Here is a 25,290-nt window from a genome sequence, read left to right on the forward strand (position 1 = left end):
AAATCCTTGATTACATTACAATAATTTACAACTTTGAATTCAATATTTCTTGTATGTAAAGAAGATGTCAAAAAAGTATAATTCAGCTATCAGTATCAAATTATATTGATATTGATACTACAGGTAACGGTACTGAAAAAACCTGAGCAATGGCCTCCTAAAGAGATTTGAAATTTGTCTTGTGCGTCAATGTTTTTGTGAACATCCGTGTGTTTATGTGGCTGTATAAATTAGGTTTTAGTGCCAAAAATAAAGAACATGCCATTTAGATATCAGGAAAGATGAAACCAAAGTGTAAAAATGGAATGAGGGAAATAGAACAAACCAAAAGCCCACACGTCTGACTTGCTGCTAAACTTGGTGTAGTTCAAAACCTCAGGGGCTGACCATTTCACTGGAAACTTGGTGCCTACAGAACTGGTGTATTGATCATCCAATACGTATCTGCAGATAGGGAATGAACACAAAAACAACCATGCATGTAGATCCCATACATCCCCACACATGCATAGACTGGAATTAACAAACCAGTCCTTAATCAGAACATTGATCTCAGATTCCTCTGTATTTATGATGGTCAATTACACAAAAAACTGACTTTAGAGTGTTCTAACTGGACACTTCTAATAACACTATGTTTGCTTTAGAATGTTAAAGTAGTTAGGCGAATAACAGATTATTCATTGTTCACAGTACAAATCAGATATTGAATTGAAGGAGAAAGAGACAGACACAGATAGAGAAAGATGGTGAGTCAGTCAAGATCTGTTTGGTGTTGTTTAACAGTTTGTTATGCCTGTGTCCATAAGGCTACAAGACACTGATATAAGCTCATCATGAGAACTGATGCAGACTTACATTTATAAGTGCTCATTCCAATAGGCATCATTTGTTATAAGCCTGCCTTTGTCAACTTTGACATCACTTTAACATACCACTTACATCAGATGACAGATTTTTTCTGACATTGGGTTGTATGATGACACTTTCATGGATAAAATGACATAGCAAGCTATAACAGTTGACCTTGTAGCTCTGTGTATATCACAGGACACAATGCTGATGAGGTTATATGGCTTCATTCTTATAAAGGCTAAATTTAAACTCACTTTACCCAAATTGGTCAACTAGCCTGGCTTGGCAAGCTAGGTCATTATCTGCAAGTCATTGTGACACACATCAAGCTACAAATTCATTTCACCCCAGAAAGAGTCGTGACACAACCTAATGTGTGAAAAACCTAATGTATGAAAAAAGGCAATTTCATCTGACAAGGTTATGTCAACTTCATCAAAGTTGGTAAATACAACTTTCTGAAAAGTAATGCTAACTGGAATAAGTTGTGTAAATTGTGTAAATTGTGTAGGCTGTCATGAAAGTGTGTAGGTGTCATGTAGCCTTATGTACACTGCCCAGTGTTACTGCTTTTAGTCTATTCTATTACTTAGTTACTTTAGTGTTGTAACTTCAATGCAACATTACAGACTTTTTTACTGACTTTTTTGAGGTAAGAGGGAAAACTGGGTTCCTAATCACTGGGCTGCAAACCAGAAGCAGGCCACAGAGTTTTTGATACTGGGTCTTAATTTCATAATAATTCTGCAGTGAGCAGAGGGTTTGTAGTCTAATAAAACTATTATTTTACTAACATTAATGCAAGTATTATAATAACACAATTTTGTATTTAAGCCTCACTTATTATTTTGCCATTTAATTTAAAAGGCTGGGGACCTGCTTTAAGCTGTTTAATGTAGTTCAACCTCTGGCACTTTGGTCTTTGTAATCCAAAACTGTATGTGTATTAGTATGTATGTGAGTGTAATATTGTGTTATATGTTACCTAGCCATTCCAAAGTCAGACACTTTGACAGTAAGATCCTTATCCACCAAACAGTTTCTTGCAGCCTGCATGATAAGAAGAAACAAGTCATTTTGAACATCTAATCTGGAGCCCACAAACGAAGACATACATTAGTAATCTTATTGACAGAATGACCATTGACCAATGAAGCAAATGCGATATGGTCCTCCAAGTTATATAGTCCAATAGAAGACCCAACGAATGATAGCTGATACAAGGCAAGTACAACTTAGCCAGCCCTCTTCTGTCAGCTAGGTTAATTTAACTACCATTAGCTCTCCAAATTTCCTTTCTAAAGTAAAATATAATTAATATTGTACCTTTTCGCATTTGGAATTGAGATTATAGTGTGGAATTGACTCTTGGAAACAACTTAATCAACTCCCAGACCTTCAGAATTAGAATCAAACAGTCTTAGTATTAGGTGCATGTTTGCACTTACTAGATCTCGGTGAATGAACTGCTGATCCTCAAGGTAGGCCATTGCCTCACACACATCCAGGCACATGTTAAGGAGCTGTGGGGGCTGCAGTTCTTTCCCATGGCTCTTCAGGTAATCCAGTAGACAGCCGTTACTCATGAACTCTGTCACGATGTAGATGGGAAAACGCTCGGTACATACACCATGGAGTCTCACTAGCTTAGGATGCCTCAGTTTCCTTTGAGCACACACATACACACAAAAACCCATATGCACCAACAAAATAACACATTATTGTAATGAAGATGATTATGTTCATAAATAGCTGTAGTTCATTTAAAATGACATTTTAGATGTGGGCAATACAACAATATTTATTGCTATTATTTTGTCATTGCATAACAAAATATGCTTCTCTAAGCATATCAAGGATATCGCCTGTTTAATTAGATTTAATGCAGTTTAGTATGTAAAACGTTGAATAAAAATAATTTTGATAGATGTTTTTTGTTTGTTTGTTCCACATTTGAGAACAACTAAATATGCATTATACATGATATGCACATAATATATCGAGAACATATCCTATATATATAGTATATTAGAAGTATGATTTAATTAATTTATTTGCTGTATAGCCCACTCTTTTATATTTATCTGTCCGGTACTGGCTTGCTTGTGAAAAACAGGCTGCTGTCTTTAAAGTATGAAATTAAAAATGATTCATTACCACATCTCTTGTAAACATACTATTAACAGTGATGCTACAATAGACTCTGAAGTGAAATCCTCTAGTTTAACAACTAGGAAAGCCCCTTCTGATGATATATTTTGATTACAGGTGGGAAGAACGTTTGCTGAACTACAACTTTGCCCAGAATACCTGCTTGAAATGTTTTTTTTTTCTGCTGGCTGGCTACGCTGGTAACCCAAATATCACCTCTGCATTTATTAGCTTCTGTGGCAGTGACTGTGCTAGCAGTCAACATTTCTTTAATCCTGTGGGGAGTAGGGTTACGTTTATTTGTCCTGAACTGTCATGATGTATAGATGTTATGGTTTGGTGCATGCAGTAGTACAAGGAATACACAGTAGATATGGACACTGATTAGCGTAATGCTGAACCACATGTATGCACATAAGCACAAGCTTAAACTTTACCAAATAAAAAAAAATTTAAATTAGCCGCAAGCAGCGATCTGCGGGGTCCAAGCAACCAAAGAGAGCTTATGGGTTGGCTGTGGTCACAGAAGAAGCAGATTTTTGAGAAATGCTTTAGAATGCTAAGCAATATGTCCAATGCAATTTATACAGCTCTGTCCACCATCCCTGATAGGGAATCAAAACAATGACCTGTCTTCAAAGGTGGATGTTTTCATGGTGAGCCACACGTGGCCTGTGCAATGCTGCTTCCTGTGTAAATTAGCAAAGTAATTGTATTTGCAAAGTTTTAGGTCTTTATGGGGTGTGTTTTTTGGAACCACTATTGTTTTCTTACTCTAATCTCAGACAGATATAACGACATTTTAGATTTAGATAGACTGTTCAGTTCAGTTCAGAATACTTCATTAGTCCCCAAAAGGGCAATTCATTTGCAGCCTTCTTGTCCATACACGCAACTGTACACACCGATTGTTGGCACTGGATTGACCAATGCAAGGTCCACCTGAGATTAATTCAAGCCAAATTTCAAAAACTTCCTTAGCTCATTACTTTGTGCACGCATATCAAATTCATTAATTAAACTTACCTGGAAGGGCTTAATTAAGGTCCTATTTAAGGTTAAATTAATTTCACCTACCTTCCAAATTTTGTGTTTGGATGTCTTCTCCCCAGTGCTTGGAGCCCTAAAACTCCTAGCTAAAGCAATAGTGTTGCATGCACTTATAGTGCTTGAACCCCTAAAAACAGGAGGATATTTATAGGATATAATAGCACACCCATCATTCTGGTATTTGACCAGGAAATGAAATGAACCCTCTTATTTCCTCAGACACCACAGTGTAACTTGCACCCATTAAGTTGGGAAAGAAGATGGCAAATAAGACACTGTTTTCAGCTATGTACAGTGTAGGCTGACCAAACCATTTTTCCAGTTCAGAGTTCACAGCTCATGGTTAACACATGTGGAACTATCATGGATTGTGTTAAGAAGAACTATAACATTAGAAAGATTTCTTGTTATCGTGCATTTTACAGGCTGAAATCTAACTGTATTTGAGATACCTACCATCTTGCAACCCCTACTGAAAAAAAAAAATAACATGCACATTGTGATCCCTACTGAGTTATTGTACTGAGAGAACATTCATGGATGAAAACACAAGAAATACACATTGATCAGGCTGAGGGATACAATGTAAGTTACTTCAGAATATTACATAACATTATAGGTAACATTAATTGCTAGTTTTAGGTTGGAATGTCCCACACATGGCCGCATGCAACACTACATTTGAAATATGACCCAATATTACCAATGTTTACTCTAAATCTAACCATAACCACGCTAGTTCTTGTAATTACAGAAAACACACACACAAACATCCAACCACAGAACAACGTGCTATTAAAGTCAGGCAAAGTGAGCAATGAGAGAGGAAGCAGAAAAGTGTCAGTGGGACCCACATCATGATCTGGGCTTCCTCTATGAAGTCATCAGATGACATGCAGCCCTCTTTCACCATTTTAATGGCCACTTCATGCTGGCCTTTCCACACACCTAGCTGGACCACTCCAAACTGCCCACTGCCCAGCTCTTTCACCAGTTTCACGTCACTACGAGACAGCTCCCACTCACCTAAATACAATCATAACATATACTCAAACTTATGTGGAAATATACAGAGCTCTTCAATAATACAATCTACTGTAAGTGTGTGTGTGTGTGTGTGTGTGTGTGTGTGTGTCATAAAAAGCAAAGGGAAAGGGAAACATTATTGTGCAATTGTCACAGACCACCCTTTGGTATTTTAATTTTCAAATAGCCGTTAAGAACAAGTTAGTATGTTTACTCTAAATCTAACCATAACCATTCTTGTAAGCAGAGAAACATGTTTTGAGACATGCAGTTACATACATAAAGCATGTTTATATCAGTGTTTTTGTTCTGTTGCTTTTCATAAACTGCATAGACAATAAATAAAATGAGCTTATTAGCTTTGTCGAGTAAATGTGTAGGTTGTCCCAGGGTGTTCATGGGCTCAAGCAGTGGTTACTAGTCTGACCTACCGTGTGCTGATGGAGATGTGAAATCGGATCCTGTGGCTGGGTGACGCAGTCTGGTCAACAGGCCTAAAGGCATATGTTGTTAGTTTCTAAGAAGATCTAACAACAACATTGTCACATATGCTATCCCACACACGTATATGCATTCACATACAACTCCTTCCAACACACACATACACACACACACAAATAATAATGAACAAAAATAATGACACCTATATTAGATGGATTTTGTGTGTATTTGAATTATATGTAGATCAAACGTTAAGCATTCGAGTGTTTTTCCAATTACAACACAAAAGTGACTACAGCAGACTTTCTAAAATGATGCAATTTTTCACAGAGAAGCAGTCCAGCTGATGTGGGCATGTATGCATGATATTGTTTTATATTTATGTACATGAGCAAAGATACAAGCCTTTGTGCTTGGAGTTGTATATGAGTGAGGACTGAAATTAACCCTCACCTGCTGCATTATGTTGGTGGTACTCTATCATTTGGGGGATGGAGTCAAATAGATGGTTCTCGGCCAGGTAATATTTGCCATCGGCATTCACGTTGATGAGGTAATGCCTTACAGTCCCATTTACCTCACTGGCAAAACCAAAAAACATTATGCTTAAAAGTTACAGACTGGCAATGGTATTTCCACAACAGATGAAAGGCATATGTGGTGTAAGTTTAAAATTTAAATCTGGGTCCCAGCCCTCATGAGCAAGCCAATGTCAACAGTGGGAAGGAAACTCAGTGTTTCCTCATGACAACGTAAGATTACAAAAAGGACAAGTAAGGGAACTCTTGGTGCATCTAGTATGAAAGTCTAAGTCTGTGTGTTTGTGTGTGTTACCTCTCCTTTCTACTTACTCAAGCGCTCGACTTAATAGTGATACTGTGTACGATCCTTTTTGACTAGAATCTCTGACCACAAATGAGCCCGCTTTGCCCTGCAATGTGGTGACAGGGGCAATAAAAGTAGCACATTACTCACTACAGCCATCTTAAAGTAAACAATGTATAAGCACTTTAATTTAATTAACAATGATGACATTAATGACATTAATGTGCAATTCCAGCTGGGAATGTACTAAGAGCAAGTGAAAGAGGTTGCGCACCTTCTCACGTAGGAGTTGCTCAGTCTTTATTCGAGACAGATTTCTCACATACCAACTGGAAGAGTTCAAATCAGCATGCGACAGATTAGCTTGAGAAATGCATACATAATACATTGATGAATTAGCAAATTCTGTCTTTTCCATTTAATAGTGTTGGGCATATTATTTATGCTTTGTTATCTGATTTTAGAATTTTATGATTGTGTTCTCTTATTTACATATGAAAGAATGAAAATGTGTGAAGGTGTTTTACACACTCCAATGCTGATCCTCCTGGGTCACTGGTAGTGTTTCAGTGAGTATCAAATGGAAGAGTCGGGCACAAATGGGTTAATTTAAGTTAACCAACATCAACACAACAATAGTAACAATGCAAACAACAATTTACCACAACCCCAATAATAAAAAAGTTGGGATAGTAGGAAAAATGCAAACAAAAACAGAAAGCAGTGATTTGTAAATCTATTTTCACCTGTATTTGAACAAACACAGTACAAAGACATAATAATTAATGTATCTTCATTGTTTTGTAAGCATATGCTCATTCTGGAAGTGATGCCTGCAACATATTCTAAAAAAAAGTTTTAACACGAGCAATTTAAAACTTGGAATATTAAAAAAACCAGTATGTTTCTGGGATGTGCAAAGAATTCCGCTTTCAGAACTGGGTCAGTTTGTGTTTTAGATGCCCAAACATTTTTTAAGTACTGTTTACTGGCATTGGTAATGGAGTACCGAGACCTATGGCCTATACCACAAAGCAACTTCAGATGTGAAAAACAGAAATGAAAAACACCTGAGCGGTGTGGAAGGACAAACAGAGGTAAAATGCTCTTGGCAGGATCTGTAGCAGCAGTTTTTGGGTTAAAGAGCACGCTAACTGAGCCACTTACATTAATGGCTGAGCTGCCTCTTTCAGTAATCGCTTGCCTGCCGCAGCGTCGTCACAGTTTGAGTGAATCCCAGATAGCAAAGTAACATTGAATCAACGTTGATATCACGTCCTTTTCGACCATTTTCGATGACCAAAAATCAACTACAAATCAACGTTGCCATAGGTTGAATTCTTAAACCTTGTTTCAACGTTGAAAGGTTTGTTTGTTTTTTTCTTTTTCTTTTTTTTTTTAGAATATGTATTTCTAAATGTAAATTATGTCACATATATTGTTTTCTGGCCAAAAACCAGGATGTATTCCTTATGCATACTAATTTATAAGCATATGTTTAAAACAATCTGCCAACATGCTAAACACATTTTACTGTGTAAGAATTCTTGAAATGAGCAAAATAAGAAAAAGGCCACTTTTAAGAATCATAAGAAAAAAACAGCCGAATCCCCTGAATTCAATATTACCAAGTACCATCTCAAAATCATTTCAAAATTCCTGAAATAAAACCATCTAACAAGAGGCTACTTCTTTAAACAAGTTAAAAAAAGTTCACTATTGACACAACAGTGTAGGAAATCAGTGTCTTTTTGTACTTGTTTTGTTCCATGAATTACTTAAATAATAGTTTTTGGGGCTGTTTAGAAGGGTCTGCGCTCCAGATAAAGAGCAGAAGATACCTGTGTTCACAACATTAACCTACAAGCCTAATTCCAATGAAGTTGGGACGTTGTGTAAAACATAAATAAAAACAGAATACGATGATTTGCAAATCCTTTTCAACCTATATTCAATTGAATACACTACAAAAATAAGATATTTGATTCTCAAACAGATAAACTTTATTGTTTTTTGCAAATATTCACTCATTTTGAATTCGAGGATGGGGCGAGGTTCACCACTTTGTGAACAGCTGCGTGAGCAAATAGTCCAACAGTTTAGGAATGTTTATCAATGTGCAATTACAAGGAATTTAGGGAATTTCATCATCTACAGTCCATGATGTCATCAAAAGATTCAGAGAATCTGGAGAAATCTCTGCAAGGCAGAAAATTGCGGCAAAGCAGAAAACCAACATTGAATGCCCATGACCTTTGATCCCTCAGGCGGCACTGCATTAAAAACCGGCATCATTCTGTAACGGATATTCCCACATGGGCTCAGGAACACTTCAGAAAACCACTGTCAGTGAACACAGTTCATCGCTCCATCTACAAGTGCAAGTTAAAACTGCCATGCAAAGCAAAAGCCATATATCAACAACACCCAGAAACGCCGCCGGCTTCTCTGGGCCCGAGCTCATCTGAGACACACTGACGCAAAGTGGAAAAGTGTCCTGTGGTCTGGCGATCTGCTGCCATTCAAGCAATGTCTTTTTCAGGGATGTCCCTGCATATTTCAGCAAGACAATGCCAAGCCACAAGAGCGTGTTTTTGTAGTAAAAGAGTGCAGGTACTAGACTGGCCTGCCTGCAGTCCAGACCTGTCTCCCATTGAAAATGTGTGGCGCATTATGAAGCGCAAAATAAGACAGTGGAAACACCGGACTGTTGAGCTACTGAATTTGTACATCAAGCAAGAATGGGAAAGAATTCCACCTACAAAGCTTCAACAATTAATGTCCTCAAGTGTTCCCAAATGCTTATTGAGTGTTGTTAAAAGGAATGGTGATGTAATACAGTGGTAAACATGCCCCTGTCCCAACTTCTTTGAAACGTGTTGCAGGTGTCAAATTCAAAATGGGTGAATATTTGCAAAAAACAATAAAGTGTATTCGTTTGAACATTAAATATCTTGTAGTGTATTCACTTGAATATAGGTTTAAAAGGATTTGCAAATCATCGTATTCTGATTTTATTTATGTTTTACACAACGTCCCAACTGCACTGGAATTGGGGTTGTACTCAAGGGATTTCAGGCAACCTGTCAAATAGTTAAAAAATAGATTTGTTGGAATTATTTATTAGCCTAGATTGCATATTATTGCATAGACAATGCATTTCTTTACTGTTTACTGTTATAGAAACTGCTAACAGAAATAGACTAAAAGCCGTGTGAAATGCTACACTGATTAATACAGGAGTGTATTGTACACGGCACTGCATGGCGTGTCATATGTCGCAGATACCGTGTCTGATGTAGAATGGGCTTTAGCCTGGATTTAGCCTTTAGCACAGCAGCTGGCTAACTGGGCCTGTGTGTCCACCAGCCCAAGTGATGCGCCTTTGAAGGTGACCTGAATCACTCAGCAGCAGGGTCTTGCGGCTCATCGCTTCAACCAAGACAGAAAAACCCTGAAAGTTGCTGATACTGACAGCATGAACTATGGTGATATTTATGGAACTGATGCTTAGAGATGCAGCATGAGTGACCAACACACACGTATGAGACAATTGGCTTAAAAAATGTGGATGTGAAACAAAATTCAGCTCCAATTTTGAGCCACAGAAACTGCTGTGCCAATGTGTAAACACCACAGGTTTACCTCTGTACTGTTCAGTTCTGTTTTTAACTGTTTTGCACAATAAAGAAATTTTACATTTGCATAAGTTGTTAAAGATGGTTCCTTTTACTAATAGTACTAATAAGTACTAAAATATTATATTATTATATATTATATATATTATAAGTATATATATAATATATATTATAAGTACTAAAATAAATAAGTACTAAAAAATAGTACACATAAGTACTAATTATGTGCAGTAAATAAACAAAAATAAGTTTTCTTAAGCATCTAATAAATATAACCCAACAAGTAAATGCCATCTAGTCAAGCTGAGCATGTTATTTGTGAAGCAGAACATAGATGACCAAAATACAATATAAAATGATTAAATAAAAATATGTAATTATTTATTTATGTTAAATATATAATTGTAGAAATGGCAGGAGTTATAGCTGAGTTAGATTAGATAGAGTTAGTATCGGTAGCAGTACTCAGAATCGGTCAAAGCTTTTTGTTTTTATCAGCATTTTACATACTGTCTTAACCTTTTTTGGAATTGGGCTTGTAGTAGCATTGTTATTAGCATTAATTTAAATGTTTATATTCAGATTGACAGGCCATTCCCTAGGCTATTTCTGTAGTTCTGTTTATTAAAGAATGTCACCTGAGTCAAGGCCAGTAAGAAAGAGGTGAATAAGATACTCACGGATAGTCTTCTATGTTGCTTTTCTCTCGTGAGGCGTTTGAAGCTGATTCACTTGAGATTCTCATGCCGGACAAAGAAAGCACATGGACTGTTGAACTCATCCGAAAGTGTTATTCATTTCTTAACCAAAGTGAAGTCCCATTCTTTCATTCAGTGAGACATGCATTTGAAGAAACAATCATAACCAAGAGACTTTCAATTTTGAAGTAGCGACTGTACATATACTGCCATGTCCCTTTTCAAGTGTGATAACCAGGTGTGATGTGGAATTGAATAGAGTTATTTGCAAAAATTTGAACAAATTGAATTGAAAAATGACATTTTCTGCAAATATTAGCAGACAATTTATGTTTATCTATTCAAAATATTCAAAAAAAATTGTGCCGTAACTTTTACACTGGCCACATTTTGTGTTTTATTTTTTTTCCAACATGTTACATTCAGCAAATAAACAGTAGTTGTGCATTAAATGTGCAGATGTGTGTTCTCTGTAGAGAATGTGTACTTATTTTCACTTCAGAATTCAAGAAAACATGTAATATGACCATATTTTTGCATATGAGTGTAACTTCAGTGAATTCACCTTCAGTGAATTTTTTCTTATTTCTATTTTAAATATTTTCTTATTCCATGCATTGTCTCCCTCTGGTGGAAAGGAGAAGAAGAAAACAGAAGCTGCAAGTGCTCCTTGCAGAAAACTCACTGTGTTTTAGTGCTGCTGGGTCTCTCCTTTTGCGTCTTTCTACATATTTCACTCTTCATGCTGGAAAATATAAAACATGTGTTCACATTATAGTAATGAAAAGAAGAAGTCACAGAAGAGCAAGGCTTTGTTGGGAGGCCTACCTGTAGTTGTCTTTGATTGCTACCTGCTTTATGTAATTAGAAGGGACACATCCTTCAGAACTAGGTGAAAAAAAAAAACAGATAAAAAAGTGAACGTTAGTAAGAACGCCAGTTACTTTACTGCATTCTCTCACTTGAAACATCATTTAGAAGTCTTACTCAATAAGCCAACTATAATGAATTGGAGTTTACTAGCAGACAATGATGAAAAGTAATATTATATTAATCAGATTTGGTATTGGTTTGCATTGAGTCTTGAGTTGATACTCAAGCTAGATTATGATTAAAATCGGAATATTATTACAACTGAATTTGGATGTTGTCAATCTAGTAATGTCCAGTGGTGCCCATTTGAGACCATGATGTGCTCCTACCCATCTGTATCTCTGACTATCCACCAGTCATCCGAGGGCTTTTCCACAGAGATGTATATGTTCCCCTTCACCAGACTCAGCTCTTCAGGTCTCTCAGCAGAGTAATCATACAGAGCCATGACCTCTGAGGGACTACTGCCTTCATTCTCTGGGATAGGGGGCAAAAGGATGCTCTCCCTGCGCTGGAAAAGAGCCCCAAACTTTATTCTTTGTATTCCTTAGGGTTTACTGGCAATTTATTCTTGTGAACATGCATCATGAAGTATTTCTTTAAGTAATTTTTACTTACCATTGAAGATGGCACAGGAGGTAATCCAAATCTGCGAACAGATGATCTGAATTCATCTGTAGAATCTATAAAAGATAAGTCTGAGGTTGCTACACTGTTCCCCAGCTGATTACACACTTCTCTGAAAAATAAGGCAACTGCTAATCTGTTAATACATTCAGATTCAAAACACAATTCGTTCTTAACCAAAACACTGCAGACTCCCTCATTAAACACACCTTTCTGCTCATAAGCTAATATATATATATATATATATATATACACTATATTTCAAAAAGTAGTATATATGAATATATATATGAATATATATGAATTCATGCATATGAATTTGAGTGACATGCCATCCTTTGGCTTGCCAGATGGAGAAGCATGATTTGTTACTCCAGAGAACACGTCTGTGCTGCTCTAGAGTCCAGTGGCGGCGCTTTACACCACTGCATTCGAAGCTTTGCATTGCGCTTGGTGATGTAAGGCTTGGATGCAGCTGCTCGGCCATAGTAACCCATTCCATAAGCCTCTCTATGCTGTTCTTGAGCTGATCTGAAGGCCACATGAAGTTTGGAGGTCTGTAGTGATTGACTCTGCAGAAAGTTGGAGACCTCTGCGCACTATGCGCCTCAGCATCCGCTGAACCTGCCATGTCATTTTACATGGCCTATCACTTCGTGGCTGAGTTGCTGTCGTTCCCAATCGCTTCCACTTTGTTATAATACCACTGACAGTTGACTGTGGAATATTTAATAGTAGAATTCACTGAGCTCCTGAGAGCGACCCATTCTTTCACTAATATTTGTAGAAGCAGTCTGCAGGCCTAGGTGCTTGGTTTAATACACTTGTGGCCATGGAAGTGATTGGAACACCTGAATTCAATGATAAGTGAATACATATATATATATATATATATATATATATATATATATATATATATATATATACACACACACACAGTATCGTACACCTTTCTGCACATATTTCTGCAAATATTTCACTAAAGTTTTCACTCAGTTTGCAGAAAAAATTATGCATGTAACTTTGTTCTCTGTAGAACATGTGTGGTTATTTCCACTTCAACAAATTATGTTCAATTTAGATTTGTTCGATCAATTCAAAATGTGTACAGGTATTTATATTTAGTTTTTTCATTTGTGTAAAAACAACAAAAAGGACAGGGGGTGCTGCCTAGTGGTGAAACATCAGAAGTACAAATGCTGTAGTTTTGTAACTCACTTTTGTGCCACTGTATGCACCCTGGAGCATTCTTCATAGTCTGTCCACAGCACAAGAATTTTCCATCTACCCAAAATCCTTTGTGGTACTTTGCAGAGAGCTTGGCGTTACCCTTTATTACTGGAAAAAAAATAAAGAGTCTTTTCTGAGTATTTGCTTAATCCCTGTAAATATCAATCAAAGTTTTTGATCAATGACAACTTGTAAGTAATAGTATAAAAATCTTGCCATGCATCAGGGCCTCTAACCAGTCTTTCCGACTTGGTTCATCATTTGCAAACAGGTAGAGGATGCAATCATCGTATGCAATCTAATGGGAAAAAGATAAATTGTACACCCCTTACAACAGAAAGCAGTCGTCTACATCTACAATTTGACCCGTGTTTAAACAAAAACAGCTGCAGCATGGGTATATTATTGCCCATGGTATGTGTAATTTGCACATCTGTGAAAGCTGTATTAATACTGTATTAACATATACACATTTAGGAGCAATATATGCTGCCTTATTTGCATTGTCTTTTTCAGGACTGTTCACAATTATTTAAATATGACAACACCAGGCCATAGCATGGCATGTAATCAGAGAGTGCAGTCCAGGCCTGTCTCCTATCAGCAATGTATGGCCCAATTTGAAGAGCAAAATATAACAGCAAGGGCCTGGTATGGTTGCACAGCTGACAACTTTTATAATGAAAGAATGGGAAAAAGTTCTGCTACGCAACACCTCAGAAACCGCAAGAAATGTCATAGCACCTACTTAGCAACATCCTAGAAACTATCTCAGCAATTAACCTAGCAAAACCCTAGCAGTCACCTTGTCTACCATAGTAACCACTTAACAACAGATTAGCAACCTTTTATCACGCTACAGCGCCACCTGGAACACTTGGATACAATAGCAACAACCTAGCAACATCCTAGCAACCACTTGGGATAACATTGCAGCCACCTAAAGACACCATAGCAAGTTGCTTAACTGAGCAATCACTCTTCAGTTTCTTTATTTCTAGTTTTTTCTATAACTTCTATATATTGCTTGCACTGGAATTTCCTGGAACAGTACGCAAACAGTTAAGTGTTTGTGCATTGTGTGGGGTCATGCATGTGCATAAATGTATGTGTATCATGAACAAAAAAAAAAAACCTGAAAGGGAAACTCTCTTTGAACAGGTGCATTCTCTTCTGGCTCAACAATCTCCACACAGGAAATTCTCTCTGCTAAGACCACCCCTTTCTTGGCCTTCTTCTTCTGCAAGAATGAAAGTAAAACACAAGTAACACAAGTAAATTAAAACTGAACACTAAGTCCAATAAGATTATAAATTTAAACTGTAAGAACTATGGTAAATCTACTATGGAAGTTAATGTTATTACCATGCAAATGTTCTTAAAACCCCCCACTGGACAGATATCTACATAATAAATTATAAATTGGATAACTGTAAACAACAGATTGCTGATATCCTAACCCCAGTTGTCAAAGTAATGAACCTAGAAATGTGCGTTGAAAAGCCCTACCCCTTTTTCGTGTTCGTAGTAACTTAGAGCCTGACTGGTCAGAATGAAGAGCCGCTCTTTATAGTTTTTGGGCGAGATTTTCTTCTTCTGCTGAGACATCTTCAGCAGGATGCCTTCCTTAATGATCTCCTCACTCATCTGGCCAGTTGAACATATACAGACATGCACAGCCTCAGGTGGATAAAGGAATGCAGCACTGTCTAAACTTGGTGAGATTATTCTTGGTAACAGTACAAAGAACTACTATTGTATGATGTGTAATTATTCGATATCTAATAACAGTTGCACTTCATGTGTAGTTCTCATGTTTACACTTGTAAAGTGCTGCCATATACAGCTTTAGTAAACTGAGTAACTGTATCTACCACCCAGGTCACAATACTATTCATTAGAGAATGCAAAAACTGTTGTTGCGCTACCTGTAGAGTCTCACTGTAAGCACAAAGATCATCATCATAACATGGTTACCTATGTTTAACCTTGGTTTAAATAACTTCAGAATCTTATTAAAGTAAATAACATACCTGTTCAGGCAGAAAAACTATCCTCTGGCTTCTTACCTCCTGAATTCAATTAGCTGCAAAAGCCAGCTGGTGCAGTTTCCTGATAACTGCTAAAAGAAGCTGCTGGCTCACAAAGGCGTCAGTGTGGCTTCAGGGCACTGTTTGCTTATTGTATTTGCATAGCCCTGACACCTCTCAGAACAAACATTAACTTCCTTTGTGTGAAACCAAAACCTACATGGATTAATTTGTATGCTTTAGACCATCAAAGTCTCTATCAGAAAGAGGCCGGCCAGGGTTTAATACTGCAGCAATGAGAAACTTTCAAACAACAAAGTAATAACACAAAATAAAACTACTGTACTTTGTTAAGTTACAGATTCAGTTCTGGGAAAGCAATAGTGCTCTCGTGTGCAACATAATTGTTGATTCTTTTTTTGCTTTCTTTCTGAGATATGCTTTTCTATTGCACTATATATCCAAAAGTTGCTCATGTTAATCAGTGAATTCAGCTACTGCACTAATGACACAGGTATTCAGTTTTAGCAACCAGATCAATCAACATAGAAAAGCATTGACCTGTAGGACAGGAGCAGCTGCACATGGTCTAAGGTCACCATGCCCAATGCCAAGAGTAGTCCACATATAGGTATAAAACCCAGCATTAGGCTGTATACCTATATGTATAGGTATACATATAGCTCCATTCCCTTGAGTGATGGAACACCTTTCAATACCTTTGGAATGAGTTGGAGTGGCCTTTGTGATCCAGAATTATCCATCCAGCATAAGTATTTGACCTCAATGCATTGAAGACCTCCAGGAGAGCTGGCAGGAGAGCTGGCACCTGAGCCAAGAAGGAAAGAAAGCTTGGTGTGCTGCCTCCCAGTCACCAGCCCTGCTCCATGACTCGTCCATCTGGATCAAATATAAGTCAGGTGAAGTGGACTCACTGCGGGGCCAGAGGTGCTGCCCAAGAAGCTGGGCTCGGGATTTGAGCGCTGTCCACCACTCCCTCACAGATCTCATTCTCTCCCTGCTGCCGGCTCTCACAACAATTATCAGGGGATGGGCACATGGCACATTCTTTTGTGGGTGAATGCAATCAAATCCTTACAGCAATGTTCTACATCTAGTGTAAAGCCTTCTCAGAAGAGTAATGAGGCTGCCCATGATACTAATGACACAGATGATACCTTGATTCTGATAATAACACCCTTGATTTCACATGAAATGCTGCAAAATCAGGTGTCTATTTATGGGCATACAATGTACTGAGAAAAATACTCAATAGTTAACTGTTGTCATTATTGTTGTGCTTATGTTGTTGCCATCATTGTTATTTTTAACACAGATTGCAGACTGTATATTTCTAGCTGAAGAAGCTTAAAACTTAAAGCATGCTTTGGCAATAGTCAGTGTTGAGCTAACATAGCAACACCTTAATAATTTCCTTTTTCCTGGAACAAAGTGATGTAATGCATTAGATTTCTCAGTCTGGATGCGCACACATAGATGGCCTTGTATCATTTGTTGGATGGAAGGAGTCCAAACAGATGTCATGAGTGACTGGAGTGACAATGTGGGTTATAAGGGTTCTCCAGGCTTAGGAGCAGTATCCCAATGATCTCCTGTGTGCCGGGGAAGACCTGCTAAAAAGGTTTCCTATCAGCTGCTGATCAGCTGTGATATCACTCAGCGATTAGTATTAGTGCATGTTTTATGAAATGGATAAATGTGTGTTTTCTTAGATTTAATGTTGAGCTGCAAGGTGTAAATAGCACCCCAATCACTTATAATGTTAAGCATATAGTATGTATATATTTTATGCATGTAGAGATATGTGCATTGTGTCTTTTCAGTGTGACTTGTCTGCCTCTAGCTCTTCATTAGTGAACAGTTTCTGACCACAGAGCCACTCATTGTGGGCTGGAGATTTTTCATTGGCTGACTGTTATAAACTAGTTTAATACACACTATGACTGCTTTCAGTAGTCTTTAGGCATCATATTACAATTTAGTACATCTAGTAGTATAGCATATGACTTTTATTTACCTTAACTCATTAAAGTTCATTTTTGGAAATAACACTAGATTAGTACTACTCTGTGTGTATGTGCATGTATGTATGCATAAACAACGTTATTCAATGCCATTATTCTAGGATTCATAAGTAGACAAAGAACACTGAGGATAGGAAAATGAACATTTGCATGACTCTCACCAGAAACATGAACTTAATTTGTGTAGAAGTGCAGGCTGCATGCTATAATTGGTTGGTTAGTTATGGATTCACAGAGACTCAAATAAAGATACAACAATCAAAATACTAATTTAACAAAGTGCAGAGCCACGTTTTAATAATAAATGTAGGAAATGTGTTCATCAAGACTAGTTTCAGATGCAGGACTTTTTGTACATTAAAAGAAATTAAATGTTGAATTAATATTTAATACTTAAGTATCATGGTCAGTGGATAGTCATGTGTGATCAATCTGTTGGTAATTTGCTGAGAGTTACAAGCTAGTATGTGTGTCTGGAGCTAAACTGTCTCTCTGCTGTAAGGCATGGATATTTTTAACACTGACATGCAGCTCTTGGAGCCAATCGGCGTCCAATGAATCTAAAGACCCAGAACAGATAGAGTTACAGGGCTCACATACAGCCAGACAGTTTTCAAACTTTACCTTGAGCAGCAGTTCTCTTCCTCTTTATCTCTGTACACTGTGGAAACAGCTTTTACCAGGTACAGGCCAATCTCTTCTGACCTTCAGGAAAGTAATTGAAATGCATGTTATTTTACTCTTTTGTAGCATATAAATATTCCTGTGCATTCCAGGGTATCAAGTCCTATGCAGCTCTATGTGAGGTAGATTTTATAGGTATTAAATGCTTTACACATCTGGTTCTTATCACCACTGTAAAAAATCTTGATGAAGTTTATCTAGAACGGAACATTGCAGAGCAAACCGCTCTTACTTATGACTTTGTTTACATCTTAACTATTAAACTTAACTATTAAATTAAAACAAGATCTAAATGTCTACCTAATTTAATGGTTAAGATGTACACACAGTCATTCAGCGTGGTTTGACGGGTAATGGTCCATGCTAGAGAAACGTAATGAGTCAGAATTGTCCGCAGTGGTGGTGATTGGTGCCAGAAGTCTAAATCATTTAATGTAAAATTGTCTCACAGGAAGCTATTACAGTTAAGTGCTGGATGCCTGAAACATTGTTTTACTATAGCTTTTATATAAACTTTTGGCCAAAAATGTATATTTTTTAAAAGATTCTAAGTTCTAAGGCAAAATAGCCCCCAGAGTCTTTAAAGACCTACTATTTCACCTTTAGCAGCATTAAATATAAAAACCTGAAATCACAAATAAAATGGCTATATATGTGTTATATCCATCGTAACCTGTTTCCTATCACGACCATTGTAATTGAATCAAAGTTGCAAAGTTTGCTAACTTAGTATTTATATAGCCTGCAGGCCAATAGCCCTTTTCTTTACCTCACTTAAGTCTAAAGTTAGCTAGCTCACATGGTAGGTATGAGTATCTTCACAATGTAACTACTTACTGTTTCACTCTGTACATAATGTTGTTTAAATAATGCCAAATGTTCATGTTCATGAAAATCCTGTCAGGATTTCAACGGTTGTTGACCTACCTTGCTGTGCAAAGTCTAGCACCAGAGGCCACAATAATACTCCAGAGACCCTCCCCCCAGGTTTTTAGCAAATGAGGTCTGACATGATTGACCAAACCAGGCGTCGGATTTTTCCCGAACATTTAACAGGGCAGCAAAGATTATACACAGTAAGATCTAAGCAGAGGGCTGCAGAGGCTCTGTCAGCCATGCCATCACATCATATTGCTAATTTAGATAACCAGTGGTACAGTTTCATAAATATTCCTGAGGTATTTCTCAGTCTCACTGGCTTTCTCTTTCTGCTTGGTGCCTATTCTTTTATTTATTATTATAAAAGTTTTTAGATGAAGATTTTAGTCCGGCGGCACGGTGGCGTGGTGGGTAGCGCTGTCGCCTCACAGCGAGGAGGGCCTGGGTTCGATTCCCCGGCCGGGCGGCCAGGGTCCTCTCTGTGTGGAGTTTGCATGTTCTCCCCGTGTCTGCGTGGGTTTCCTCCGGTTTCCTCCCACAGTCCAAAGACATGCAGTCAGGCCAATTGGACGTGCTAAATTGCCCCTGTGTGTGAGTGTCTGTCTGCCCTGCGATGGACTGGCGACCTGTCCAGGGTGTATCCTGCCTTCCGCCCAAAGACTGCTGGGATAGGCTCCAGCATCCCCCCGCGACCCTGACGGAGAAGCGGCTTAGACGATGGATGGATTTTAGTCCAACATTTCTGACTTTGTCACAATTTTACCATACATCTCATTTTTGGTTGTAATGCCACTAAATCTCCCATTGGTAAGCACATCAGGTAATAATTCTAAGACAGGGGTCTCTAACCAGGAGTGCGGCCAAGGAGGAGGCTAGGGATGGTCAGTGTCGTCCTTGCATGACATATGACCACCCTTCTTGCCATGCCCAGTTATGCAAAGAGAGACAACCATTATCAATAAAGCAGTGACCAGAAAAAGGTTCCCCTACCTGTTGGAATTCTACATTAGGAAAGCCCTCTTAAAGGCACCTAACAAAAATTTAGTAATCAACATATTACAGTATTTTTGTTTTGTTATCTATTATGTTGTGGATCACATGATTTTAATGACAGTGTTCAGCAGCAGAAATAATACAAGGAACACAACAAACAATATTTTTCAATCATATGAAAAACTGTGTGTAATGATTTCACAGAATTCAGACGCTTGTGGATAAAGAAACACAAGAAGGCTTCAATGTTGAAGTCAGAATCCAAAGCCATTGTCAAAAACAGGAAAAAAGGTCAAAACACAAAGAACAGAGATCCAGGGCAAACAATCCAAAGGGCAAATCAAAAATCAGAGTCGGATAAACTGAGAATACAGGTCATGCACAGAATCAATGCAATAGCTAGAACGTTCAGCGGTTTGCAAACGGAACAACACCTTGCAACTGACTAAGGATAAAGCCTGGGCTTATAAGCTAAACTGGGTAGGTCACATGATCAAACATACAGGTGTTGCAGAGAATGTTGATAGGAGCGTGTGGGGAAACCGTAAGTCAGCTGATCTCCCTGTTGATTCTGGGAGATTGAGTCCCTGTGTGTAGTAGGGTTCATAAGAAGTGTCAAAATGCTTGTGACATTCGTGATTGGGTCCAGCACATCTTTCGCTGCGCATCTCCTGGAGTCCAGCAGCCTTTGAACAGCGTAGACTGACGGCCCATCTATCTCCTCCGGTGGAGGTGGCATGCCACCCAGAGTAGCCTCATCCAATGGCTCTGCAATAACAAGTTTAAGAAAAGACACATGAAAACAAATATCAGGGGGGCAAGTCTAGTTTGTCACATAATTTATTCTCTATACTATTTTGAATGGCCCTTTGCATTTAGGCTGGAGTTTCCTACTTCCCTCAAATTGATGAAAGACCTTGGTGGATAACCCCATACGGTCCCCAGGCTGGAATACAGGGTTTTCACTCCACCATCTATCAGTTTGCTCCTTGTTCCTTTTCTGTACATTCAAAACTATGCGTATCCTCCCCTACCATTTCATCATCATCCACTGTACATCTGTGGACATACCAGTCCATGGTGCTAAAGGTGGTTGATACCCCAAAATACATCGGGAGAGTGTTATCCCTGTAGCTGAGGTTGTGAATGAATTTTGTTCCATTTCTGCCATTTGACAGCTAATAACCTATACCATATTTACGTTCTGCTAGGGACAGTTTGCGTGAGTAGAAAGCTACGGGATGCAATTTAGGAGGTGAGCCTGAGCGTTGGGATAATACAGCTCCTACACTGGTCTCAGAAGCATCAACTCAGAAGGGTCTGAGTGTTTCAAAATGGGGGTGGTGGTAAATGCTTCCTTTAGTTTCTGAAAAGCCATTTCTGCCTGTTCTGTCCATCGTAGTGTCTCTTACTAACACCTTTAAGTAAAGAGGTAAGAGGAGCCACAATACTACTGAAGTTCCTTATAAATCAGTAGAAAATTGCAAAGCCTAAGAATCTTTGTAGTTCTTTTACGGATGAGGGTGTGTGCTGCTCCTACCTTTTGATTGTCCATGACTACACCTTGTAAGCTAATGATGTAGCCTAAGAATGACACTGTTTGTAAATGAAATTCACATTTGAGAATGTTGATAGGAGTGTGTGGGTAAACCAGAAGTCAGCTGATCACCCTGTGGATTCTGGGAGATTGAGTCTGTGTGTGTGTAGTAGGGTTCATAGGAAGCGTCAAAGTCATGTGATCTCTCAGAGGAATCCATTTCTTCTGCATTGCTCATGACATTCGTGACACTGTGATTTAACAGTTAATAAAAACAAGTTACTTTAATAACATAAACCTAATATAAGCTCAGAATATTGGGATTAACTGCTGTTTTATTTAGTTTTTCCTTCAGGTACTTTGCTACCCCATTAAAACCAATGGTTTTAAAATGGCCACAAAACTGTAAAGGTTTTCATTTTTTCTGCAACTAATTTATATCACAGCTAATATAAATTGTGTAGATATCCTTCATCCACCAGACACTGTGGTTGGTTACCCAACATAAGATACAGTTGAATGCCAAACCTTGAAGACTTTCGGGCAAATGTTTTGTGGATTTTCTAAGTGAAATATATAAGCGCGTCCTCTATAGGCAACTAATTTAAATATGCCATTTTTTGCAAATTACAGTGCACCATTTCTATTTTTTGCAAAGTTTAACATATTGGAAAAAACATGAAATATAAAATGGGTGATAACTGTGTAACTGCCTGTATGTCTTTCTCTCTCTTGCTCTAAGATGCTGGATGTATTGATAGTAGGAGGAGGTCCTCATGCTCTGATTTTGGCTACATTGCTCTCAAACCCCCAGCAGCATGCAAGCTCCTCCAAAGATAACATTCTTCAAGGGATACAGCTCAGCAAGAGCAGATCCAAGACTGGGCGGCCAAAGAGCAAGAAGCGTCCTCCTGGTATATTTTTCTCCTAGACCATCCTCATCTTCTAACATTCTGGCTGACTCAAGATCTACCAGGCTGGTTGTCCCAAAATTTATGCAATTTATACTGATATAACAAAGCCTAATTTAATCCAAAGAGATTCTGCTGTTCCCTAAATCATATGAATTTTGTGCTGTGCTTCCATAGGAATTTCCCTATACCCTTCTGTTCTTCTGTTTTGAAATTCTCCTGCATGTCATTTTTCCACAGGGACAGTGTTGGAGGTGCCTGAACAGTCAGAACCTCCTCCCTGTCCTCCTTTGCACTTCAAGGTGGTGGACTCTTATGGAGAATGGACTTCCCTCTGGGAGAGCCAATTCACTGCCCTCAGTATCCCTCACCTTCGCTCACACATGCTGGTGCACACAGATCCTCTCAATAAGGTAATTTCAAACCAACTGATAATGAGCTAATTATTATCTAATTGCTGACAAAAACAGCACCTTGCCATTTTGCAATTACCATGCTGTTACCATTAGGGCTGTGTTCAAAATATCGATACAATATACTGTGTATTGACATAGTGATGACTGTATTGTTTTTTCCAGCCATTTGTTTTGCAATGTTTACAACACAGATTTTTTCCCAAACAACTTATGACACATAGATACATAGCAAAAAATTTGGAGCATCTAGGGGCCCCTCAGGGCAGTTTCGAAAAACCACTGTTAGAGTTTTGCTCCTATATTGTCATTTGTGTAAAAGACTGCATTGGAGAGCTGCACTTTAGTCCCTTCTGTGCATTGCATGTTTAGTAGTTACAGAGCGTAGTGTGAAGTTCATTCGTTTATCATCTGCTGTTCTGAGGGTAAATGAGTATCACTTACAACCTGTTGTTAAGGCATGTGTGATCCTTGTTAGTTCTGTCCTAGAAAAAAATAAAAATGAAAAATGTCTTTCAGTCGGAACAACTTAGTGAGGCAAGCTAACTAGAGCAAATGCTAAGCCAACCAACTTAACCAGGCTAGCAAGGTATCTCATTTGTGGTGCAAAGGAATTTTGGTATTTTCAACAGGAAACTTTGAACCTTAAGTCATGCGTTGTTATTGGGTATGAATGAATCAATATTTTGTGATGTTATGTGCTTTCTTTCCATTACACTGGATGGGTTTGAAGGGGAATGGCATTCCTGAATTTTCTTTATGTCCTTGAGCCACCATCCACCTTTTTGAACTAACAGCAACAAATAGCCCAGCCCAGTTTCCCCAAAGTATCTTAGCAATAAGATCAGTTTAACTGGTAGAGAGAGTATTCCGTGTTATGCTTACTCTACCATATATGAATCATTTTAGTACTAAGACGCTTTTGGGAATTCTAGAACTGATCTATGTTTTTTGAAGTAGTATTTATATTTCTTTTATGGTGCTTAATTTTAATGTAATACAAACATTTTTAATGCTTTAAATTGTATTTACTGAAAATGACCATGATGTAACCATCAAAAGCCTGGTAACGCCTGTGTTTGTATGCAATCCCAGAAAGCCTTGCAGGAGTTTGTGGTGGCAGAGGATCGTGTGGCGGAGCTTCACTGTCTTCCCAATAAGATCTACATTCAGGACAAAAATGCCTTCTTTAATGATAACCGTCTGGGTAAGCGAGACAGAAAGCTCCTGAGTGCTGCTGCAGGCCTGCAGAAAAGCCTCTACTTTAGCCTGCCGGGAACTCAGCTCAGCGTGGACTTCTTCAAAGAACAGGTCTGGGGTCAGAGTGGCTTTGAACAAAGTCATGACCTTTCATAAACTGAACAGTTAACAGGTCTGGGATGTGTGTGGCATGGAAACAGACAAAAACAGGCTACTTACTGAATGACTAACAGGTGTTCTACATATAAAGCATGGAGTTTAACCATAATTCATGGAAACTGGAAAGATGGAGGATCAATTCAGCAAATCTGGATGTCAAAGTTTGTGTGCCATCACTGACACTTGTTGATGGCTAAAACATTGTGTAATGTCAGTAGTATTGGCTTTTGTGCATGGAACTTACACCTCTTTCTTTTGAAGCACTCACCAACATAAGCTTTGAGTTACCTTTATGCATTAAGTATTATTTAGTACTGCCTCAAACAGGTGCACAGGTACAACCTGGATAATGTCCTGATCAAAGGCACTGTGGACAGAATCACTCCATTTCTGTCTGAGAAGCAAAAGAAAGTGGAGTTCTTCAGAGTGACTCTAGACACCGGTGACACAGTTGATGCCAAAAGGGTCATCATGGCAACAGGACCCACGAGGGCACAGATGGCAAATATCCCCTCTTGGGTGACTGCCATTGCAGAGAGCTATCCAGAAGAGAGGTTGCAGCACACGGTGGAGCTGATGCATCTTTATTCTCGTCATAAAGTCACAGGCACTCACTTCACAGGTGAGTTCATTAGAGATTCCAAATAAGTCTTGAGGAATTCCCAGCCATTCCTTTTTGTTTTTTTTTGTTTTTTTTTTCACTTTTCCAGCACTCCTGAGCCAGGTAATTGAGGACTAAAGAAAGTCCTTAATTAGATTACATCGATCCTTTTGTTAAATCCAAATTGTATTCACTTTTCTTTCAAACAAGCTTTCAAAGATCAAACTTCCTGAAAGCTACACTATGTATGTTTTGGGGATGTGGAGACCTCTCTGGTGTAATTACACTGAATATGTAGAAGAACATTTTGTAATGTAGGCTGGGCTTTGGACGCCTTCGCTGGGCCTATGAAACTGATAATTGTGAGTGCATTGAAAAAGCATTATCTACTACTTTCTTCATATCTTTATCAGCATAATGTTGA

General features: G+C 38.3%; 2 protein-coding genes across 5 annotated transcripts in view; one reads left to right on the top strand and one right to left on the bottom strand.

Moving 5' to 3' along the window:
* Positions 1-15,531, bottom strand: part of LOC108425743 (cytoplasmic tyrosine-protein kinase BMX) — a 24,381-nt gene extending 8,850 nt beyond the window's left edge. For 3 of the 4 annotated variants that reach the window (XM_037534683.1, XM_017694654.2, XM_037534681.1), the window contains exons 1-18: positions 15,448-15,531; positions 14,924-15,061; positions 14,550-14,654; positions 13,631-13,712; positions 13,403-13,522; positions 12,176-12,240; positions 11,887-12,068; positions 11,513-11,572; positions 11,370-11,429; positions 10,667-10,726; positions 6,623-6,677; positions 6,375-6,454; positions 5,977-6,104; positions 5,514-5,576; positions 4,911-5,082; positions 2,304-2,520; positions 1,841-1,905; positions 326-444 (exon numbers count right to left, since the gene is read on the bottom strand). In XM_037534683.1, the coding sequence (XP_037390580.1) occupies positions 326-444; positions 1,841-1,905; positions 2,304-2,520; positions 4,911-5,082; positions 5,514-5,576; positions 5,977-6,104; positions 6,375-6,454; positions 6,623-6,677; positions 10,667-10,726; positions 11,370-11,429; positions 11,513-11,572; positions 11,887-12,068; positions 12,176-12,240; positions 13,403-13,522; positions 13,631-13,712; positions 14,550-14,654; positions 14,924-15,061 (1,771 nt within the window). In that variant the 5' untranslated portion in view covers positions 15,448-15,531. The remainder of the gene's footprint in view (positions 1-325; positions 445-1,840; positions 1,906-2,303; positions 2,521-4,910; positions 5,083-5,513; positions 5,577-5,976; positions 6,105-6,374; positions 6,455-6,622; positions 6,678-10,666; positions 10,727-11,369; positions 11,430-11,512; positions 11,573-11,886; positions 12,069-12,175; positions 12,241-13,402; positions 13,523-13,630; positions 13,713-14,549; positions 14,655-14,923; positions 15,062-15,447) is intronic. The other variant, XM_037534682.1, reaches the window with a different exon arrangement.
* zgc:113276 (uncharacterized protein LOC553748 homolog) overlaps positions 15,075-25,290 on the top strand; it is a 22,501-nt gene continuing 12,285 nt past the window's right edge. Inside the window, exons 1-5 of the mRNA XM_017694657.2 lie at positions 15,075-15,132; positions 22,325-22,496; positions 22,734-22,906; positions 24,002-24,217; positions 24,593-24,887. Coding sequence (XP_017550146.1) covers positions 15,112-15,132; positions 22,325-22,496; positions 22,734-22,906; positions 24,002-24,217; positions 24,593-24,887 — 877 coding nt within the window. The 5' untranslated portion in view covers positions 15,075-15,111. The remainder of the gene's footprint in view (positions 15,133-22,324; positions 22,497-22,733; positions 22,907-24,001; positions 24,218-24,592; positions 24,888-25,290) is intronic.

Source organism: Pygocentrus nattereri, chromosome 25 (assembly GCF_015220715.1).
Source record: "Pygocentrus nattereri isolate fPygNat1 chromosome 25, fPygNat1.pri, whole genome shotgun sequence".
In the NCBI taxonomy this organism is placed as follows: domain Eukaryota; kingdom Metazoa; phylum Chordata; class Actinopteri; order Characiformes; family Serrasalmidae; genus Pygocentrus; species Pygocentrus nattereri.